The sequence below is a fragment of the Physeter macrocephalus genome, chromosome 11, assembly GCF_002837175.3.
Source record: "Physeter macrocephalus isolate SW-GA chromosome 11, ASM283717v5, whole genome shotgun sequence".
NCBI classification, from domain to species: domain Eukaryota; kingdom Metazoa; phylum Chordata; class Mammalia; order Artiodactyla; family Physeteridae; genus Physeter; species Physeter macrocephalus.
This window is the reverse complement of record NC_041224.1, coordinates 139,521,748-139,543,522: the sequence shown is the minus strand read 5'-3', so window position 1 is coordinate 139,543,522 and position 21,775 is coordinate 139,521,748. Positions and strand designations below refer to the sequence as shown.

The following is a 21,775-nucleotide window of genomic DNA, read 5'->3' as shown; positions in this document are numbered from 1 at the left end:
GGACTCTTGTGGGTCTTTATTTACATTTACATTTTTTAACTTTAATGTATTTACATTATTTAACTTTATGCTGAATTTGCTGTTTGTACGAATGAGAAGATCCGGTTAAATACATTTCTACTTACTTCTCCGGAAATTTATGAAAGCAAAGCAAAACTAGGAAGAAGGCAACAACTTACACAATGAGTGTAATTTAGAATTTAAATACATTAATTATGATAAAATATAAATGTGAATAGGACACAACCACTTGTCTTTAAAGTCTACACATATTCATATTCCTGTTACATTAGAAGGTTTTTGCTTGAGTTTCTTAATTTCTCTCTTGTTGAATTTATATATCAATATGCTATAGATTATGATGTTATTAAACACATGTTAGAAGTAATATAGGCAAATTTGTTTCATAGAAGCTTCAACCAAAAGGAGCAGCTTATGTTAACGTGATCAACTCATTTTACCGTGTGCAATGCACACATTTTATATAAGGTGTGCCACAGAAATAAAAATAATAAGAGTAACAAAAGTGTGTTGAAAATTGCTTTGGGGCGGGTGGTGGAGGGTAAAGGCACAGTCCTTTCATTTTTGCTTTAAATAGTCAGCTGCCTGCCACTGCAGTAGGGTTGCTTTGTCCTTTAAGTTCATTTTGACCTTTTAGTTCCTTCCACCCTCCCATCTGTCCTGGCCCAGAAAGCAGGTGTGGGAGGAAATTGGTTTCTGTATGAACTCTCCGCCCAGCCACAAGCATCTCAGGTTCACTCCACACTCACGATCCTGTGCTAGGCTTTGTGTCCACACGAAAACCCTAACGCATGTCCCCATGAAAACCCAAATTTAATTCTGCATTTTCTTATGCTTAAAATGAATTCATCTTAAAAAAAAAGTTTGCCTATTTCTTCCCCCTTAAAGACCCATACACAGTCTGGAAAATGCTTGAAGGCAGAATGATGTGATAGGTTCTTGGGAGGTTTCTGAGAGGGCACAGAAGTCGACTGGTTTTTGTCCTTTCTTCCCCCCGCCCCCCTACGCTTTAGAAATGTGAAAGCTGCCAGGGGTGTCTTAAACTCACTCTGGATGGCAGGTGGACATAATGACCTCTAAGCTGATGAGCTCACACCCCACCCTCACTTGCACATACCGGTTTAGTTTCTGAGGTGAGGCTTTCGGGCTTATTTTTCAGGAGGCGGGGACTGCGAATAGAGGAATAGACTGTGAATAGAGGAATCGTCCCCACTGCTCACTGACGTTAACCTGGTGCCTCTCTGGCCAAGACGGGAGAGTCACACCTGAGGGGAGGTGTTCACTCTGAACACACAGCTTCAAGGACGTTCTAGACTCAGGTGGAATATCTCTGGATTGTAGCTAAAACTTTCCCCTGCCCAGAGATATGTACAGGTTGAAGGGCTTCCCCCGATGTTTTGGCAATAAGAAGAAAATCATATCTCCTCGGGGCATTTGGAATGGGCAAAATAAACATGCTGTGCACAGCTGCGGCTCCCAAGCCTTTAATGATTTCACTGGGCAGATGGAGGGTCCGGCCCGACACGGACTGTCAGACTTGGAGGCTTGACCTCTATAAGTATTTGTGTCCATGATACCTGAAAAATCACTCCAAGTACCACCTGCTGGGGCCTCATTTTTCTTTTCATTTCTTAAAAAAAAAAAAAAGACTCCCCGTCGTCTAGGCAAGTGGAGAGAACTGATTAACTCCAAGGAACGCTTGCAGATAAGCAGACCCCTGGTGGTGCAGACGCCAAGCGTAGACGAAGCCCTGGGGGCACCCCAAGGTGTCATCTCCCCGAGCGACAGCGTGCACCTCTCACATTAACAGCCCTTGGTTCCGCTTGGGTCTCTCCCATCCCCGGCCCTCCTTCCTGAGCCCTGGCCACCATCTCACCTTCTCCTCTCCTTCCACGCCCTGGACCAAGCGTCCCTTCTGGCAGGTGGGGTTGGGGGATATTTAGTCTTCCGGGAAGGGGTCAACAGGGTTAATGATGAGAGTCCGCGCAGGTGGGGCCGCCCCGGGCAGCGGTGGGTGTCGGAGGTGAGGGGGCGCTGTTCGGGCAGCCGTGCGCGGGGTGGCGGGCGGGAGACCTGCCAGGCTGACGGAGAGGCCGGCCCTAGTGGGGGCCGCTCTGCCGCCGCCGCTGTGATGCGGCGCCGGTGCTGCGCCGGGCGGCGGAGTCAGAGCCTGGGCGCGGGAGCACGAGCTGCGACATCAGCACCGGCGGCGGCACCTGCACTAGCTCCCGGGCCCCGCGCTGCGCTCTCCGACCCGCCGCGCCCGGGGCCGCCGCCCCGTGCTCTCTATGGATGTCAAGGCGGCCCCCAACGGGGTGGCCACCATCGAGGACCGGATCCTGCGGATCACCGGCTACTATGGCTATTACCCGGGTTACTCCAGTCAGAAAAGTAAGATGCCGCGGGGCTGTCTTGCTCCAGGCGCCGGAGGGGTGGGATGCGGGAGGGCGCGCCGTCCGGACACCTGCAGCCCTGCTGGCGTGGCTAAAGCCAGTCTCCTGGCAGTGGGGCTACCGGGGCTAAAAGTGTGTTCGCTGTCCTCGGTGCTGAGCCGTGAGAGAGAACGGGTGTCCGGACTGTTGGCGCCTCGGAGTTTGGAAATAGTGGTAGCCTTGGGGGCAGAAGCGCAGAGGGGACCGGGTGAGCGCTCCTGACGGACGTCGGCCGGCTCACCCCAGGCTTATTCACGACCGAGCAGGCTAACGTGGCCGTTTACTTAGCGAAACTCAGCCCTTGGGGCTGCACTGCCCCAAAGTCCCTACTGGGTGCCAGGCTGCGGGCTGTGCGCTGGGGAGGCTCGGGGGTGGAGCTGGAGGCGGGGGCCGACCCAGACGTGGGTCCCGAAGCCGACGGGTCAGACTGTTCACTCCAGGCTGTTGAGACGTTGCCAGCGCGGGAATTACTCTTGTTAAAATGTTTCCGGGAGGCTGTCCACCTCGGGCAGAGAAGGAACCTGGCCAGGGCTCCGAGTCCGGGAGCTTGGAGCCAGAGACCCGTGGAAGGACTGGGGGCTGGGGTGGGTGAGAGGGGGAGGCGCGACCGGGCCACCCCCCCACCCCCCCACCCCCCACCCAGCTGCCCGCCGCACGTCGCGGCTACCGCCGAGCCGGAGCGGGCCGCTCTGTGCGGTCCGCCTTTCTTCCGGCTAAGCGAGGTCATGCGGTGCGGACGCTTTCACGTTTCTGGAGCAGTTTTGCGGGGAGGGAGGTGAGGTGCGCTCTACTCTGTCCCTCTCTCCCAACACACGAACCCACTGGCTCCATTTGCTGGGATTCGTTCTGCCGGCGACCCAAGCGAAGCTCGTTTTACTCTGAATTGGGGGAGTAGCTGCGGCTTAATTCCCATGCAGGTGGGATTTCGCTTTTTCTCTATCAAAGCATTTCTGTCGCCATAGATGGAGCTTCATTGATGTTTTTGCTGTTATTTTCAACCGGAAGCCTTGGAAGCTCCTAGATGCATTTCTGATTGGTATTTTTCTGAGACATTTGCGGTACAATCAATGTTACAGTTTCTCTGAAACGAGTAAACCCTAACACATAGAGGGAAAACCACCTTTTTTCTTGTAACTCCTCCCCCCCCCCGCCTCTCACCCCCCTCCCCCCGGCTATGCTCCATCTCTATTGAGCTTTCTTCCATGGGCTGTCCTCACACAGATATTTTCTAGTTTAATATTTCATTTGGCTTCAGGCAAGGCCCATTTGATTTGGATGGTTTCTGTCTAGCTGTTTTTAGCATTAGAAGATTACATTATTCATTTTCCATACAAAAGTAATTATATAGTGTTAGAATTTTCTAGAAAGAAAATAACATGCTGTGGAATGTGGTTTGAAGTCTTTGTACTATAGACTCAAAACTTCCTTTTTTCCTATTGGCAAAGGCTTTTTGTTTTTAACCCTAGAAACTTAAGCGAAGGCACCAGTATACCACGTAGAGGTTACTTAGATTTCACCTTTGAATATTTTAATTAGGAACCAGGGGATTTTGGTTGCTTAGAAAATGTAGATGCTGTCTGTGAGATTACAAGACCCAGGGTAGCATATTATTATAGATTTTATAACAATGGAACTTTGGTTAATAAAGAACAAACCAATAAGAATACTGGAAAAGTGACATTTTAGAGACATGTTCATATTATCTTTTCATATTTGCTGAAACAGCTGCACACGTTTCATTTGCCATACAATAACTGGACAAAAAGAGGGAAGAGCACAGGTTAAGACAGTAACTGAAGCTAAAAGGGATAAAGATGCATTTGGCATAGTTATTTGTGATGGGCTCTTAGCTAACTTCGGGCCACAGAATTCAAACAGTGAAGGTAGAGAATCTCACAAGGACAGAGAATTATGTGATAGTCAAATACCTTTCAGGATGTTTAAGCTTTCAGAGGTAGAAAGAGATTGCCATTTTGCAGGGTGAGAGGCTAGGAGGAGAGAGAGCTGGAAGAGGGCCAGGCAGCTGAGCACCATGAAATAATCCTGCCCTTAATGCAGGCTTCAACTAGTAAACAAACACATTGAAGCAAACCAGTACAATACGGTCAATTGATTTAGCTGTTACCGGGAATGAGCAACAGCTTGGGGGAAGTCTGGAAAGACATATTCAGGAAAAGGCTGTGGTGAGGAATATGTAATATGTGAAGGCAAGGTGGCTTTCCCATTTTCTGATGGTCATGTTTGAGACCTCTCTTGATATCAATGCCATTTACTTTTCTTTTTAAAAAAAAAACATTTTATTCACAGATAATGTGTTAAAGAATGACATTCATTTTTATTTTTTATTTTTGGGCTGCGTTGGGTCCTCGTTGCTGCGCGTGGGCTTTCTTTTTAGTTGCAGTGAGTGGGGGCTACTCTTCATTGCCGTGCACGGGCCTCTCATTGCGGTGGCCTCTCTCGTCTTGGAGCACCGGCTCTAGGTGCGCAGGCTCTAGAGGGCAGGCTCAGCAGTTGTGGCGCACGGGCCCAGCTGCTCCGCAGCATGTGGGATCCTCCCGAACCAGGGCTCGAACCCGTGTCCCCTGCATTGGCAGGCGGATTCCCAACCACTGCGCCACCAGGGAGGCCCCCTGCCATTTACTTTTCTAGAGGCAGGTGGGGACTCATCTCTGACAATATGCATTAATGATCAACCTCATGGTAATGCGTCCTGCTGCCACCCCTGCCAATCAGGAATATGAGTATCTGGCTCAGAACAAATTCTAGTAGTCAGGCTGATGCAAAAAGAAATGTATGTGTACATATATTATGTATGTAAAAGGTGCATACATATATAATATACATTGTATACATAAGATATATAAACATGTATAAAAGATATATATGCATTATATATAAAAGATATATATATAATATATATATATACAATCATCTCTATATCTATAAATTTAGATAGATAGATGGGTACAGAGATGATTAAAGCATTAGTCTAACCTCCAGTTACTTATGGTCTGGTAGGGGAAATAGATTCACTCATTCAACAGGTGCTAATTGAGCACCTCCTATGTGCCGGGAATACATCAGTGAACAAAACAGACAAAAGTATTTTCGTTTTTAGAGCTTAAGTTCTAGTGGGAAGAGACAGACAATAATAAATAAATACATAAAGTATTGTATTTCAAGGTGATAGCTGCTCAACAAAAATATCAACAAGAGTTAAAAGGCTAAAAAGGTCTGAGGGGGTAGCAATTGTGGAAATTTTAAATAGGGTGGCCAGGGAAGGCCTCACTGAGGAGGTCACAACTGAGCAAAGACCTGAAGGATGTGAGGGAGTTTGCTGTGTAGACATTGGGAGGAAGTCGTTCCAGGCAAAGGGAACAGCCCACGCAAAGCTCTGAGGTGGGGCATGCCGGGCCTGCTAGAGAAGGAGTGGGGAGGCCTGCATGGCTGAAGTGGGGTAAATAATTGGGCGAGTTGTTGGAGATGAGGACACTATGGATACAGGGGCTCACATGAAGTAGGACCTTACCGGCCATTGTAAGCCCTTTGGCTTGTACTCAATGAAATTGGGAGCCTTTGCAGGGTTTTGACAGAGGAGTGATGTGACTTGACTTATATTTCAAAAGGATCAACTTGACTGCTCTATTGGGGCAGAGGTGGAAGCAGAGAGACTAGTTAGTATGTCACTGTAATAACCAAGGCGGGAGATGATGGTGGCCTGAACCAGAGGCGTAGCAGTAGCAGAGGTGAGAGGTGGTCAGAGTCTCTATATATTTGAAATTAGATTCTCTATATACTTGAAATTCTCTATATATCTGAATAGGGTTTCCTGATGGTTGGATATGGTATATACAAGAAAGAGAGGAGTAAAAAAATGATTCCACCTTTTCTAGTTTGACCAAGTTTGAGTTGCCAATGGCTAAAGTGTGGCAAGTTTCAAGGCAGAGAAGTTTAGGGGGTCAAGGGGTAAGGAGAACATTTTGGAAAGTTTAAATGTAATTGGAGGCGTAGAATAATCCTGGAGTTCAGAGGAGATGCCTGACTGGAGATATAAATTAGGGATTTTCCAGCATTTGGATGGTTATTTATAGTCTAAGACTAAAGAGATCTCCAAGAAGTCAACATATATAGAGAAGAGAAGAGGGGCAAGGACTGACTCTGGGGCACTGAGACATTGAGAGGGTGAGAAGAAGAGGGGCATGTGATACCCTAGAAACCAGTGAAGAGTTTCAGAGGGAGGAGATTAGCCGAGTCCAATGCTGCTGAAAGGTCTAGAACATAAAAACTGATAACTGACCATGAATTTGGCAACTGGACATCACTGGCTACATTGACAGGAACACGTAAGGTGGCAGAAGGTGGATTAGAATGTGCTTAAGCAAGAATTAGAGGGAGGAATTGGAAATGTGAGTATAGACAATTCTTCCATGATTTTTGTGCAAAGGGAAGCAGAGGAAATGGGAGTAGTGGGGTTAAGAAAGTTTTTTTTTTTTTTTTGTAAGATGGGAGGCAATTTCAGGATGTTTGCATGATCATGAGAATGATTCAATAGAGAAAGAAAAATCAGTGGTGCTGGAGAGACAGTGTACCAAAACTAGTGCACAAAGGAAGGGACATTGCTTTAGTTAGGAACATGGATATAGGGCAGAGGGTATGGATGAAGGGTCTGGAAGGAGGATAACTGAGATGGTGGGAGTCTGGTGAGATTCTCTTCTGTCGCTTTCATTTTCTCCAAATAGGAAGCAAGGTCATCAACTGAGAGTGAGGATAAAGGAGGAGGTGGTAGAGGTTGGAGGAAAGAGAAGGTGTGAATTGTTCTATGGGGAGAGTAAACGGACTGAGGAAGTACAGTAAAGTTGTCTGGCTGCCTTAAAGGGCACGTTTAGTTTCTGGTCAAAAATTTGAAGCGAGACCAGTCAGTAGGTTATTATGTTCATTGACACAGTGGTGGCGTGGAGCGAGTGAAGAGAAGGATTTAACCAGAGTTTCAGATTATCCAGTGGGTGTAATAATAGCGGCAAGGGAGTTGTGAATGTATGCAAGGAAGGTATTGTAGTGAATGACCATAGCATTTAAAGCTGGTGAATAGAGAAGAGAGAAAATCGAGATGATTAGGGAGAGTGAAAAGTTGGTAGGATCAATGGATTGGAAATCTCAGTGTGATCAAAGGCTAGTGGATGGTTAGCTGGGAGATAAGAGGTGATGATCAAAGAGGGTTGTATTACTATAAGAAGTCATTCATTCCATAAGTCAAGTTAAAGGATAAATCCATTTATATTTTACTGTATTCCATTATCAATATTTTTGGGGTGAGCCTTCTTTTTGTGTCTGTATAAGGAGGCAGTATATTGATGTGTAGTGAATTAAACTCTAGGGGTTTGGAAATTGATTCTAGTTAAACCTGCCAGCAACTTGGCTCTGAGACCTGAGACATCTCTCTGTGGCCATCAGTTTCCTTGTTTGTAAAAAAAAAAAATAATAAATAAATAAAAGAAAAGAAAAAGAAAAAGGGTAGAAGTCACTGTCTTAGGACAGCATGCAGTAGGTTGCTTTGACAGCTTTCAAAAAAGCCCCACCCTCCATGGAGAAACCTCACTCAGTAAACTCTAGTATGTTTACTTCACCTCTCCTCACCCCGCCTTCCATCTCAGATGGTGGCCAGTTCCCTCTCTTTGTTCTATGCCTTTTGTGCTGTTGGCCTTCTGTTTTTTTTATACTCCGCCAGTGACCAGGTTCTGTGGTTGTTTTCTATCGGTAGCTGCAAATTTATAGTAAAACTTCTTGTCCTTGCTCTGATCCCAGCTCTGACCGTATCCCGTTTCCAAAAAGAATTCTACCAACTTCTGGCTCATCTGGCTCTCTCAATTCTCCAACTATTGCTGTGACTTAGCACTTCCCAAGGTTCCAGACTCAGCTGTCTCCTCTCACTTTATTTTCCCCGAGCAAGTACATTCAGTTTCATGGCTTCACCATCTTCTATGTGTCTGTATTTCTAGGTCCACTTTTTCTGAGTCCAGACCCATATTTCAACTTTCTACTAGAATTCTTACCTGAATGTCCCCCTGGCATGTCACACATAAAACTAAATTCATCATTCTGTCCTTAAAATATGCCTTTTCCTTCTTATTATGCTTTTTAGCTTCCAATATCTGTATCTAGCCAATTGCTCAGAAACCTGGAGTTATCCTCAAACTCTGCCCTTCCCCCGTCTCCTATATTCAGTTAACAAGTCCTATTTATTTTACCTCACATATGTGCTTTCCATCCCTATTATCACTGCCTTAGTTCTATCCATTGTATCTTTTTTTTTAATCTTTATTGGAGTATAATTGCTTTACAATGTTGTGTTAGTTTCTGCTGTATAACAAAGTGAATCAACTATATGTATACATATATCCGCAGGTCCCCTCCCTCTTGTGTCTCCCTCCCACCCTCCCTATCCCACCCCTCTAGGTGGTCACAAAGCACCGAGCTGATCTCCCTGTGCTATGAGGCTGCTTCCCACTAGCTGTCTATTTTACACTTGGTAGTGTATATATGTCCATATCCATTGTATCTTTCACCCAATCTCAAATCTTTTTAATCCAGTATGCACACCTTAAGAACATTCAGTTCCTTAAAAGGCAGATCTTCCTCTCATATCCCTGATCAAATGCCAGGAATAAATCTTCATTTTCTGTGGAATAAAGTCCAAATTCCTTAGCATGCCACAATCTGAGCCCAGCTTACATTGTTCTATTTTAGCACATGTTTTCCCCTCTAATTGCCAAAGTAATGCATGCTTAATGCAGGAAATCTGGAAGGCAGAGAAGCAAAGAGAGATTAAAAACAAAATTACTTATAATTCTACCAGCCAGAGGTGATTAGTGTTAACATTTTGGCTAACACTACCCTTGCAGTCTATTTTATATCCATAGACCCATGCAAGTGCTGTTTATTTTGTACTGAACATTTCTCTCATGGTCTATGTATTTTAATAACTGAAATTTAATGTATGCAAAATCTTCCATATATTTAAACACCTTACTCTACTTACATTGTTGAATTTTTCATCCAGTTTTTCTTTTTAATTTCATGTCTCACATAGCCTCCACAAACCCTGATCATAGTCTCATCAATCTGCTCATCGTTTTAATAACATTCTTGTCCCCATGTTCTTCAGGTCCTCAGTGCCTTCTTACACCATGGCCTGAATGGCTTCCTCTCCCCATGTGTCCTTCTTCACTCTTTGGAAAGCTCCTATTTATCTTTAAAGGCCAAGTTCAAATGCGCTGTCCTCTGTAAAGCTTCCTGATTGCCCCAGGCTGGGATAATCCTCCCTCTGTGCTCCTGTAATACTGTGTACTCACCTCTGCTCCAGCATTTAGCACACTATTTTGGGCTGTTTACTTTTCCCAAGACTGTTTCACCCACGGAGCTTGGGGAGGGAAGGGACTTATCTTTATTTATTTTTATCTTAGGCAAAGTGAAAGTGTACTGGAGTACATTCTGGCTGCTCAATGAAGTTTATTGTACTAATGAATGAATGATTATAGTTTCTGTGGAAGAAATTGGAGAGTTAATTATTTCCACACAGAAAAAGTGTACATGGTGGTAGTGATTGGAGGGAAAGAAAAAAGTCACCAGCTGTGAATGAATTAAACAGATGTGCCTATTCAGAGAATGAGAATAAACCAAATGGTATTTTATGATCACTTTACCTTTGTAACTTCTGCATTTGTGTCCTTATTGCCTTTATAACCTTTTCTGTACTTGAATGGGGAAAAGGCAATTTTTAAAATATAAAATAGTATAAAGTTATTAGAATTCTAAGAAATAAAGTGTGGTCCCTCCCCCCTTGTGAAGTGGTTAATATTGGTGTTCATGGTACAATATTAATATAACACTTCAGCACTCTAACTGGCATTAAGTTATAAAATTGTCTCATACTAGTGAAATGAGTGCAATAAATATTTCTCCCAGTTCATAGTCTTTTTATACCTTGATAATAAGCTTTATACTTCTTTGTATATGACAGGTAGCGTTTTATAAACAGTTATAAATAATTACCATTGATACGTAGTAAGAAGTCTTTGTAACATAGTTTTAAACTATAACTTGTAAGGTCTACATTGATACTGAATATCATTGTATATGTTATTGATGTTGCATAATGTGGTAGTTTCTACAATGTTTATTCTGATATGTATTTTTCATTTAAAATATAAATTTACATATAAACTTGATATTTGTATTGTAAAATACTACTGCTACTAATAGCTAACACATGGGTTTAACATTAAATGTCAGATAAACTTTCTTTAGAAAACCCGTCTAAGACCTGTTTGAGGCCATAAGGTCTAATGCAAAGACCACAAGACCCTGCTCTGCTACTTGCTAGACTTTTAAACTTGCATAAGTAACTTAACCTCTCAGATCAACAGTTTTGTTCCTGTAAAATGGAAATAGTAATAGTTGCATCACAGGTCATTGGGACGGTTATATAAGATAACGTATATAAAATGCCTGACACAATGCGCGGTTCAGTGTATGGAAGCTGTTGTGATCATGGAGGAAACCAGTTGAATTGGCTTCATGATTTCAAAAAGGCTTGCTCATTTTTTTCTTGTAAGTAAATGGTTTACCACTTACATTTTTTTCCTATCCAATGTTGTACTCTGAATTGTTATTGAAAATTGTGTTACAGCACTGTTAAAGATAATTTACAAATTATCCAAGTCTGCAATGGTTTTTATTTTTGAAAGTTGCCTTCTACTTCCTACCACTTTCTGGCTTACCTGGATCGCCCCTGGGGATAGTTTAAAATGGGCTGGAGCCATTTGTGATGAGATTATTCCCAATGGGCTGATCCAAAATAGAGGAGACAAATCTAGGGCTCATGGGTGACAGGATGGGTCTGCATGTCTGGAGATGCAGATACCCAGACATCAAAGTAGAGAGAAGCGCAGGAGTTGGGGGAGGGGTGTGGACAAATTGGGGGAGAGAGTGGGGGAGGGGAAGGGTGAAATCCCAGCTGAAGATGAGTAGCATGGGATCAGGTGGGGTTATACAGGATTGGGAGGGCAAATAGGTGGAGAAGAAGCAAAGGCTGATGATTAATTGGGGACTAGTCTGCTAGAAGTTTCATTGTTCCTTTTTACATGTGGAGTCTTTTTATTTTTATTTTTTCAAAAGTGAATAGCCTTTTGGGCTTCCCTTGTGGCTCAGTGGTTGAGAGTCCGCCTGCCGATGCAGGGGACAAGGGTTCGTGCCCCGGTCCGGGAAGATCCCACATGGTGCGGAGCAGCTGGGCCCGTGAGCCACAACTACTGAGCCTGCGCGTCCGGAGCCTGTGCTCCGCAACGGGAGAGGCCACAACAGTGAGAGGCCCGCGTACCGCAAAAAAAAAAACAAAAAAAAAACAAAAAAAGAATAGCCTTTTATTTCCTAGTTATAGTTAAATCCTTAAACTCCTGTGATTTCCTGTGCCCCATTACATGTGGAGTCTTAAAGGGGCAGTTGCTTTTTGGTCTATTTAGTGGCAAACATTATAGATAGGATATTTTAAGTTATACTTTTAAAAATACGTCATTATGATATAAACACATTTACATAGTCTTCGAAGTTATAATTCTGTTATGTTATGAAGTATTTAACTACTTAAAGACACAGAATAATATAAGGAAAAAGGAAAATAATCCTGTCACTGTAACGTGACTACCGTTATTTTGGTTAATTTCCTTCCAATCTTCGTAATGCATATAGGGCTTCACTTCTTGATTTATTGACAAATATAAACTATAGTGTAGTCATAATTCTGATGTATACAATTTTGTGCCCAGCTTCTTTCCCATTTGACATTTTAGGATAAGCATTTTTCATTTTGTTGCATTTGTCTGCTTGCAGAGCCTGGAATTAGATTCTCTTTCAGAGATCTTGGCTTAAAGAATTTGGGCAAGCTGGTTCTCAGTTCTCTGAGACTAAATCAAATGTAGAGACCTGGAGTGTTAGTGAGGGCTTGTTTGGTTTCTCACCACAGGATTCCACTTGAACTGGCTTAAGCAAAAATGGAAATGATTGAAACGATACTGTGAGTCTTCCATGGATTTTAAGGTCAGGGGTTAGGTGGGATAAGCGTCAGGTCCCGGACTGTTGTAGGGAAAATAGGAAGCCCTCTTTCTCTGCCTTTCATCTCTTTTTTTTTCTGGCATATGTTCTCCATTCTTGTCTCTTGCTGCAGACTGGCTTTCTCTATTCCTTGTCCAAATGGTTGAAAATAGCCTCTGCAAGCAGTTCCAATGTTTATATGTCCTCTATTCAAGAGAGCAGACAGATTGAGCAAGAATCTCTTCTAAATCCAGATTCCCAGGGAAAGGGACTCTTTGGCCCAATTTGTGTCAAGTGGTCACTCTTGATCCTATTGACTGTGGTGGTCTGGGGCAGGGTCAAGTTATGCCATCACGGCTGCCAGAGGCTTTCTCCTGTAACCCTACTGACAGTAGGTCAAGAGGGAGTTTCCAGAGAAAAGGAGCAATTGGCTGGACAGTCAATAGCTGTTTGGTTCACTGAGCTTTGCATAAAAAGTTTTTCATATTAAATCATAGGCTTCAATGAAGATCCAATCTTTCTTCTGGTCTGATAGTCCTTATAATGTACCTACATAATATTTAGTGAGGTTATAGATAGTGTATTCCTAAACTGAGACAATCCAAGTGTTTGTTTAGAGTGTAAGTCCCTAGGGAGTTCTGTTTAAAAATACTCAACTGAGCACTGCAGACTGCTTATTAAATTTTACTGAAGTTCTGCTGGTTACATCAAAATTGGAAGACGTATTTCTTTTTCTAGGTCAGATAGGGCAACACACCAGTTCCTTCAGACTCAAGGTATAGTAACTGAGGGTGACATTTAACATTGTATACTTTAAACAGGGATTGAAAATTACACTATTCTGCAGTCTGGGATTTTCTATATTTAGTTCTGGGCTAATGCCAGGATGGCACTACTGAGGGTCAATAATGGTTTTATGGTTCTGAAAACCAGACATACTAAGAATTCTTTATCTCTTGTGAAGCTAAGATTCCTAAGGGTGGTAGAGCCTGCACGTTTTTTGCTGCTGATGCCTTACTCCAAGTCATGTGACTTTGGTATCTATCTTGCATTTTTGTTCACACCCATGTTTTACATTGGCATTCTAGAGGAAAGATCCAGATCGAATGAGCCGGGAACCATTTGGAGCACCATCTTCCCTGCTGGAGTAAAGGTGGCAGATGCTAAAGAAGCAATATATACATCTAAAATGAATTATTATTTCTCAGGGACATTTTAGAACAAATATATTTAGAAGTTGAGAACTTTTTATTTCTCCTTAATTAAAAAAAATTGTGAGTGCCTCAAGTGGGAGCTTCTTGTCTTTCTCCTTTCTAGTCTACATCCACAGAGCAGTCATTGTGATATTTTAGAAACATTAATTGGATCATGCCGTTCCTCTGGTTAAAGTCTTCAATGGCTTCTCATATTTCTTTGGAAAACTATAAAAGCCTAAACCTAGCCTACATCGTCCTACGTGGTTGGATTCTTCTGATGGCACCACTCTTGCATGCCCACATGATGCTCTGGTCATGCTGGCACATTCTCCAGGTCCTTTCCTTCCTCCAGGCTGAGGAACAAGCTCTTCTCTCTTCCTGGTGCTGTCACCTGGCTGGCTCCTCACCAGCCCTCAAGTCTCATATTAAGTGCCACTGCCTCAGGCTTCCAGCTTTGCACCTCTCTCTTCTCATGGACTTTTCCTTTATAGCACTTACTGCAAACTGTGATTACAATTTATGTTGATTCTTGTGACTGATCAATGTCTTTCCTGCCTGCTACTCTCTTAGCTCCGTAAGGGAAGGGATGGATCTGTTTTGTTCAACACTATGTACCCAGCACACAGAACAGTACCTGAACACTCTATAAATATTTGCTGAGTGATTAAATCTTGTTAAAAATTTAGAGTAGACTTTAAAAAAACCCAACATTTTATTTGGAATGATTTTAGACTTACAGGAAAGCTGCAAAGATAATTCACAATGTTTCTGTGCACCCCTCACCCAGTTTCCCCTATTATTATTATTTTATATTACCAATGTGTATTTGTCAGAACTAAGAAACCACTATTGGTACATTACCATTAATTAAACTCTAGGCTTTATTTGGACTTCACCAGTTTTCCCTTTAAGGTTCTCCTGCTGTTCCAGGATCCAAACCAGTGTACTCTATTGCACTTAGTTGTCATGTTTCTTAAGTAGGCTTTTAATGAACTGAACTTGAAAAGATAATTTCAATTCTATAGGAACTTCCTGGCCATTTTTTTAGCGCTTGGGTCAGATCACATTTGAAATTTTAATTACTAGTTTTCAAGGTAACATTGGATTAAATTCATGTTAGAAATGACCTGTGACTTGACATGGTAATTACATACTATTTTAGAGGACTGTTCCATAGTGTAGAACAGTTGTTTTTAATTTTTCTGCTTTTTAACATTTTGGGGGAACATAGACATTTTTGAAAATCTAAATAAAACTATAAATTACTCCCCCCATGTACATATACACCAAATATTTTCATGCAGTTCATTTTATTATACTGGAAATTTATTATTTCATAGGAACACGCTATACAAGTGATAATTCCAATGAGTCATACCTGTTTTTCTATTTTATGAGAATGTGTGTGAAATTTGATGGTAATATCTGGAAAAATTGAAATAATTAAAATTTGTTAACTAAAATGAAAACTGAATTTCAGTTTTATTCAATTTTCAAAAGTGAATTTTAGTGAGAAAGCTCTCATAGTTTGGATTGAATAAGAAGCTGAAAATTTGGGGTGGTCTTAGGCATGAGAATATGCAGCTCATCTTTGATATTCAGTTTACTGCAACTTGATTAAAATATTAACACTTTCTAAAAACTCTGACTTACAAGGATATGAGGTAGCAAATGAAATTAGAGACCCCATAGCTTATTTGGCAGGGAAAGGTGGATTTGTATCAAGAAACTTCTTGAAGACTCTTCAAGTTGAATTAATGTCACATCATTTTATTTGTACTCAAGTCACTGAGGTCATCTTTGAGGCAAGATCTGCATCATCCATGCTGTCTTTGTCAGCAAAAAAAGAATGATGAATCCATATTTCATTTTAAGTTTGTCTAAGCAGAATTAGTCTTCAAATATATCTTGTAGTGTATCTAGGTACTTCCAGATTGTTTGTCTGCACAGACATTTTATGACATATCACTCTGTATCCTTATTTTCCTGAGGACCTCTGTTTCCAAAAGACCTTGTGGTTTTCAGCTGCATTATAATAATGACTTTAAGGCTTTCAATGAAAAATTGTATCACTTTTGGCCGCACAGCATGCGGGATCTCAGTTCCCCGACCAGGGGTCGAACCCGCACCCCCTGCAGAGGAAGCGCAGAGTGTTAACCACTAGACCACCAGGGAAGTCCCAAAAAATTATATCATGTTCATATCCATGAAGTAAGCAAAGTGAAGAATGAAGTTCTCCTTATTGAACAACTAAGGATGGGCTTCACATTTTTTTCCTCAAGGTGATACAAATGTCCTTCAAAGATTTCAAGTCAAGGTTTCTGAAAAGATATTAGCTTCAGAGTAGTCAAAGAGAAGTCCACATTCTCTTCACTGGCTCTGATGGAATTGACTTTCAATGTAATAGAAAAGGTTTCTTGTTGGATCATTGGCAATATTTTAGGTTACTACATGCAGCAAGTTACACTGATATGCAAAGCTACTCTCATCACCAAAGCAGTACAACCTACTTCCCTCTCCATGTGCAGTTTGTTTGACATTACAAACTTTCATGTTTCCAAAAAAGCTCACAGAATAGGTGTTCTCCTTAGGTGACACTCATATACATATAATAGAAAATCAGGAGTTGGGAGCATTGTGAGATACGCAGTCATTTGCTAAAGGGAAATAGCATAGCTGCTAGTATCTCCAATGTTTGCACCAAAATTATGGCAAAAGAGCAAGTTTTGAGAGGACTTTATTTGATAAAGGCACTGCTCCCATTTTTATCCCCTGATGCAGACCACAAACTAGTTTATCCTTTTCCAGGGCAGACTGGTTCCCAAGGTCTCCCCAGGATGAATTTTAAAATATTATTTATTTATTTGAGTATAGTTGCTTTACAATGTTGTGTTAGTTTCTGCTGTGCAACGAAGTGAATCAGCTATATGTATACATATATCTGCTCCCTCTTGGACCTCCCTCCCACTCTCCCCCCCCAAGTCCCACCCCTCTAGGTCATCACAGAGCACTGAGCTGAGCTCCCTGTTCTATATAGCAGGTTCCCACCAGCTATCTATTGATACTTTACGCATAGTACTGTATATATGTCAATCCTAATCTCCTGTTTGTCCCACCCTCCACTTCCCCCTCTGTGTCCACATGTCTGTTCTCTACATCTGTGTCTCTATTCCTGCCCTGCAAATAGGTTCACCTGTACCATTTTTCTAGATTCCAAATATATGCATTAATATATGATATTTGTATTTCTCTTTCTGACTTACTTCACTTTTTATGACAGTCTCTAGGTCCATCTACGTCTCTGCAAATGTCACAGTTTCATTCCTTTTTATGACTGAGTAATATTCCATGGTATATATGTACCACATCTTCTTTATCCATTCATCTGTTGATGGACTTCTAGGTTGCTTCTATGTCCTGGCTATTGTAAATAGTGCTGCAATGAACATTGGGGTGCATGCATCTTTTTGAACTATGGTTTTCTCAGGGTATATACCCAGTAGTGGGATTGCTGGGTCATATGGTAGTTCTATTTTTAGTATTTTTAAGGAAGCTCCGTACTGTTCTCCACAGTGGCTCTATCAATTTACATTCCCACCAACAGTGCAAGAGGGTTCCCTTTTCTCCATACCCTCTCCAGCATTTATTGTTTGTAGATTTTCTGATGATGGCAATTCTGACCAGAGTGAGGTGATACTCCATGGTAGTTTTGATTTGCATTTCTCTAATAATTAGTGGTGTTGAGCATCTTTTCATGTGCCTCTTGCCCATCTGTATGTCTTCTTTGGAGAAATGTCTATTTAGACCTTCTGCCCACTTTTTTTTTCTAACATCTTTATTGGAGTATAATTGCTTTACAATGTTCTGTTAGTTTCTGCTTTATAACAAAGTGAATCAGCTATACATATACATATATCCCCGTATCTCCTCCGTCTTGCGTCTCCCTCCCACCCTCCCTACCCCACCCCTCTAGGTGGTCACAAAGCACAGAGCTGATCTCCCTGTGTTATGTGGCTGCTTCTCACTAGCTATCTGCCCATTTTTTGATTGGGTTGTTTGTTTTTTTGATATTGAGCTGCATGAACGGTTTGTATATTTTGGAGATTAATCCTTTGTCAGTTGCTTCATTTGCAAATAGTTTCTCCCATTCTGAGGGTTATCTTTTCATCTTGTTCATGGTTTCCTTTGATGTGCAGAAGATTTTAAGTTTAATTAGGTTCCATTTGTCTATTTTTGTTTTCATTTTTATTACTCTAGGAGGTGGGTCAAAAAGATCTTGCTGTGATTTTGTCAAAGAGTGTTTTTCCTATGTTTTCCTCTAAGAGTTTTATAGTGTCCAGTCTAACATTTAGGTCTTTAATCTATTTTGAGTTTATTTTTGTGTATGGTGTTAGGGAGTGTTCTACTTTCATTCTTTAACATGTAGCTGTCCAGTTTTTCCAGCACCACTTATTGAAGAGACTGTCTTTTCTATGTCGTATATTCTTGCCTCCTTTGTCATAGATTAGGTGACCATAGGTGCGTGGGTTTATCTGTGAGCTTTTTAATTTTTTTAAACATCTTTATTAGAGTATAATTGCTTTACAATGGTGTGTTAGTTTCTGCTTTATAACAAAGTGAATCAGTTATACATATACATATGTTCCCATATCTCTTCCCTCTTGCGTCTCCCTCCCTCCCATCCTCCCTATCCCACCCCTCTAGGTGGTCACAAACCACCTAGCTGATCTCCCTGTGCTATGCGGCTGCTTCCCACTAGCTATCTGTTTTATGTTTGGTATTGTATATATGTCCATGCCACTCTCTCACTTTGTATCTGTGAGCTTTCTATCATGTTCCATTGATCTGTATTTCTGTTTTTGTGCCAGTACCATACTGTCTTGATTATTGTAGCTTTGTAGTATAGTCTGAAGTCGGGGAGCCTAATTCCTCCAGCTCCATTTTTCTTTCTCAAGATTGCTTTGGCTATTTGGGGTCTTTTGTGTTTCCATACAAATTGTAAAATTTTTTGTTCTAAGTCTGTGAAAAATACCATTGGTAACTTAATAGGGATTGCATTGAATTTATAGATTGCTTTGGGTAGTATAGTCATTTTCCCAGTATTGATGCTCCCAATCTAAGAACATGGTCTATCTCTCCATCTGTTTGAGTCATCTTTGATTTCTTTCATTAGTGTTTTATAGTTTTCTGAGTACAGGTCTTTCGCCTCCTTAAGTAGGTTTATTCCTAGGTATTTTATCCTTTTTGTTGTGATGGTAAATGGGATTATTTCCTTAACTTCTCCTTCTGGTCTTTCATTGTTAGTGTGTAGGAATGCAAGAGATATCTGTGCATTAAATTTGTATCCTGCTACTTTAGCAAATTGATTGATGAGTTTTAGTAGTTTTTTGGTCCCATATCTCTTCCCTCTTGCGTCTCCCTCCCTCCCATCCTCCCTATCCCACCCCTCTAGGTGGTCACAAACCACCTAGCTGATCTCCCTGTGCTATGCGGCTGCTTCCCACTAGCTATCTGTTTTATGTTTGGTATTGTATATATGTCCATGCCACTCTCTCACTTTGTATCTGTGAGCTTTCTATCATGTTCCACTGTGGGTTTGTCATATATGACCTTTATTATGTTGAGGTAGCTTCCCTCTATGTCCACTTTCTGGAGAGTTTTTTTATCATAAATGGGCGCTGAATTTTGTCAAAAGCTTTTTTTCTGCATCTATTGAGATGATAATATGGTTTTAATTCTTTAATTTTTTAATATGGTGTATCACAATGATTGATTGATTTGCATATATTGAAAAATCCTTGCATCCCTGGGATATATCCCACTTGATCATGGTATATGATTGTTTTAAAGTGTTGTTGGATTCTGTTTGCTAGAATTTTGTTGAGGATTTTTGCATTGATGTTCATCAGTGATATTGGTCTGTAATTTTCTTTTTTTTGTGATATCTTTGTCTGGTATTGGTATCAGGGTGATGGTGGCCTCGTAGAACAAGTTTGGGAGTGTTCCTCCCTCTGCTATATTTTGGAAGAGTTTGAGAAGGATAGGTGTTAGCTCTTCTCTAAATGTTTGAGAGAATTCGCATTTGAAGCCATCTGGTCCTGGACTTTTATTTGCTGGAAGATTTTTAATTACAGTTTCAATTTCATTACTTGTGATTAGTCTGTTTATATTTTCTAATTCTTCCTGGTTCAGTCTTGGAAAATTGTACCTTTCTAAGAATTTGTCCATTTCTTCCAGGTTGTCCATTTTATTGGCATAGAGTTGCTCATAGTAGTCTCTTACGATCCTTTGTATTTCTGTGGTGTTCGTTGTAATTTCTCCTTTTTCATTTATAATTTTATTGATTTGAATCCTCTTTTCTTTCTTGATGAGTCTGGCTAAAGGTTATCAATTTTGTTTATCTTCTCAAAGAACCATCTTTTAGTTTTATTGATCTTTGCTATTGTCTTGGTTGTTTCTATTTCATTTATTTCTGCTCTGATCTTTATGATTTCTTTCCTTCTACTAACTTTTTTTTATGTTCTTCTTTTTCTAGTTACTTTAGGTGTAAGGTTACATTGTTTTTTTGAGATTTTTCTTGTTTTTTGAGGTGAGATAGAATTGCTATGAACTTCCCTCTTAGAACTGCTTTTGCTGCGTCCCATAGATTTTGGGTCATCATGTTTTCATTGTCATTTGTTTCTAGGTATTTTTTAAATTTCCTCTTTGATTTCTTCATTGATCTCTTGGTTATTTAGTAGTGTATTGTTTAGCCTCCATGTGTTTGTGTTTTTCACAGTTTTTTCCCCTGTAATTGATTTCTAATCTCATAGTGTTATGGTTGGAAAAGACGCTTGATACAATTTCAATTTTCTTAAATTTTCCAAGGCTTGATTTTTGACCCAAGATGTGATCTATCCTGGAGAATGTTCTCTGTGCACTAGAGAAGAAAGTGTATTCTGCATCTTTTGGGTGGAATGTCCTGTAAATATCAATTAAATCATTTGTAGAGACGTAGATGGTTCTAGAGACTGTTATACAGAGTGAAGTAAGTCAAAGAAGAACAAATATCGTATATTAATATATATATGTGGAACCTAGAAAAATGGTACAGATGAACCAGTTTGCAGGGCAGAAATTGAGACACAGATGCAGAGAACAAATGTATGGACACCAAGGGGGAAAGTGGCGGGGGTGGTGGTGGGATGAATTGGGAGATTGTGATTGACATATATACACCAATATGTATAAAATGGATAACTAATAAGAACCGCTGTATAAAAAAATAAATAAAATAAAATTTTTTTTAAAAGGCTGGAAAAGGCCTTGGGGGTGGGGCTTAGGCAGGGGCAGGGCTTAGGCCAGGTGGGGCCTAGGCTCAGCACAGACAGAGGGAGCCCTGGAGGGCGGGGGTTCACGTCCAGGAACCCAGCAGGCTTTCCGGGGCCTGAGTGGGTGGGGGAAACACTGGATGCATTCCCCTCTGATCTCCTGGTCCCCCGAAGGTCGCTCCCTGTCCCTGCTAACCCCTGCTCCATGGGTGGGCCTCTCGAGTGTGGGAACCTTTCTTCTCCCCCCACTGCCCCTCAGAGGCTCTGGTCCTGTTCTGCCTTCACTTTTCCTCCCCCCACCTCACTCCCATGTTCCCAGGACCTACTCGGCCAGAGGGGACCCTGGAGGGCTGAGGTTTAGGCCTGGGACCCCAGCAGGCTCACCAGGGCCTGAGCAGTTGGGGGAGATGCTAGCTGCATTCCCTCTGATCCCCTGATCCCCTGAAGGTCTCTCCCCATCCTCACTGATCCCCACACTGTGGGTGGGACCCTCTGATCGTGGAAACCCCTCCTCTCCCCCAGCCACCCCTCAGGGGTGCTGGTCCCCTCCTCCCTCCACTTTTCCTTCCCCCCTCCTTCCCCCACAAGTCCTACCTGGTCACACGGGGATTCCTCCTGTCCCTTTAGGTGTCCGAGGTACCCCACCAGTGCCTGTTAGGTGACCTAGTTGTGAGGAGATACAAACTTCATGTCCTCCTACTCCACCATCTTGGCTCCTCCCCTCTCCCCA

The 21,775-nt window shown here is 41.8% G+C and overlaps 1 protein-coding gene across 1 annotated transcript in view; it reads left to right on the top strand.

The window, feature by feature from the left end:
* Positions 1 to 2,309: 2,309 nt before the first annotated feature.
* Positions 2,310 to 21,775, top strand: part of SLC35F4 (solute carrier family 35 member F4) — a 283,515-nt gene continuing 264,049 nt past the window's right edge. The window contains exon 1 of the mRNA XM_024118335.1: positions 2,310 to 2,412. Within this exon, the coding sequence (XP_023974103.1) occupies positions 2,310 to 2,412 (103 nt within the window). The remainder of the gene's footprint in view (positions 2,413 to 21,775) is intronic.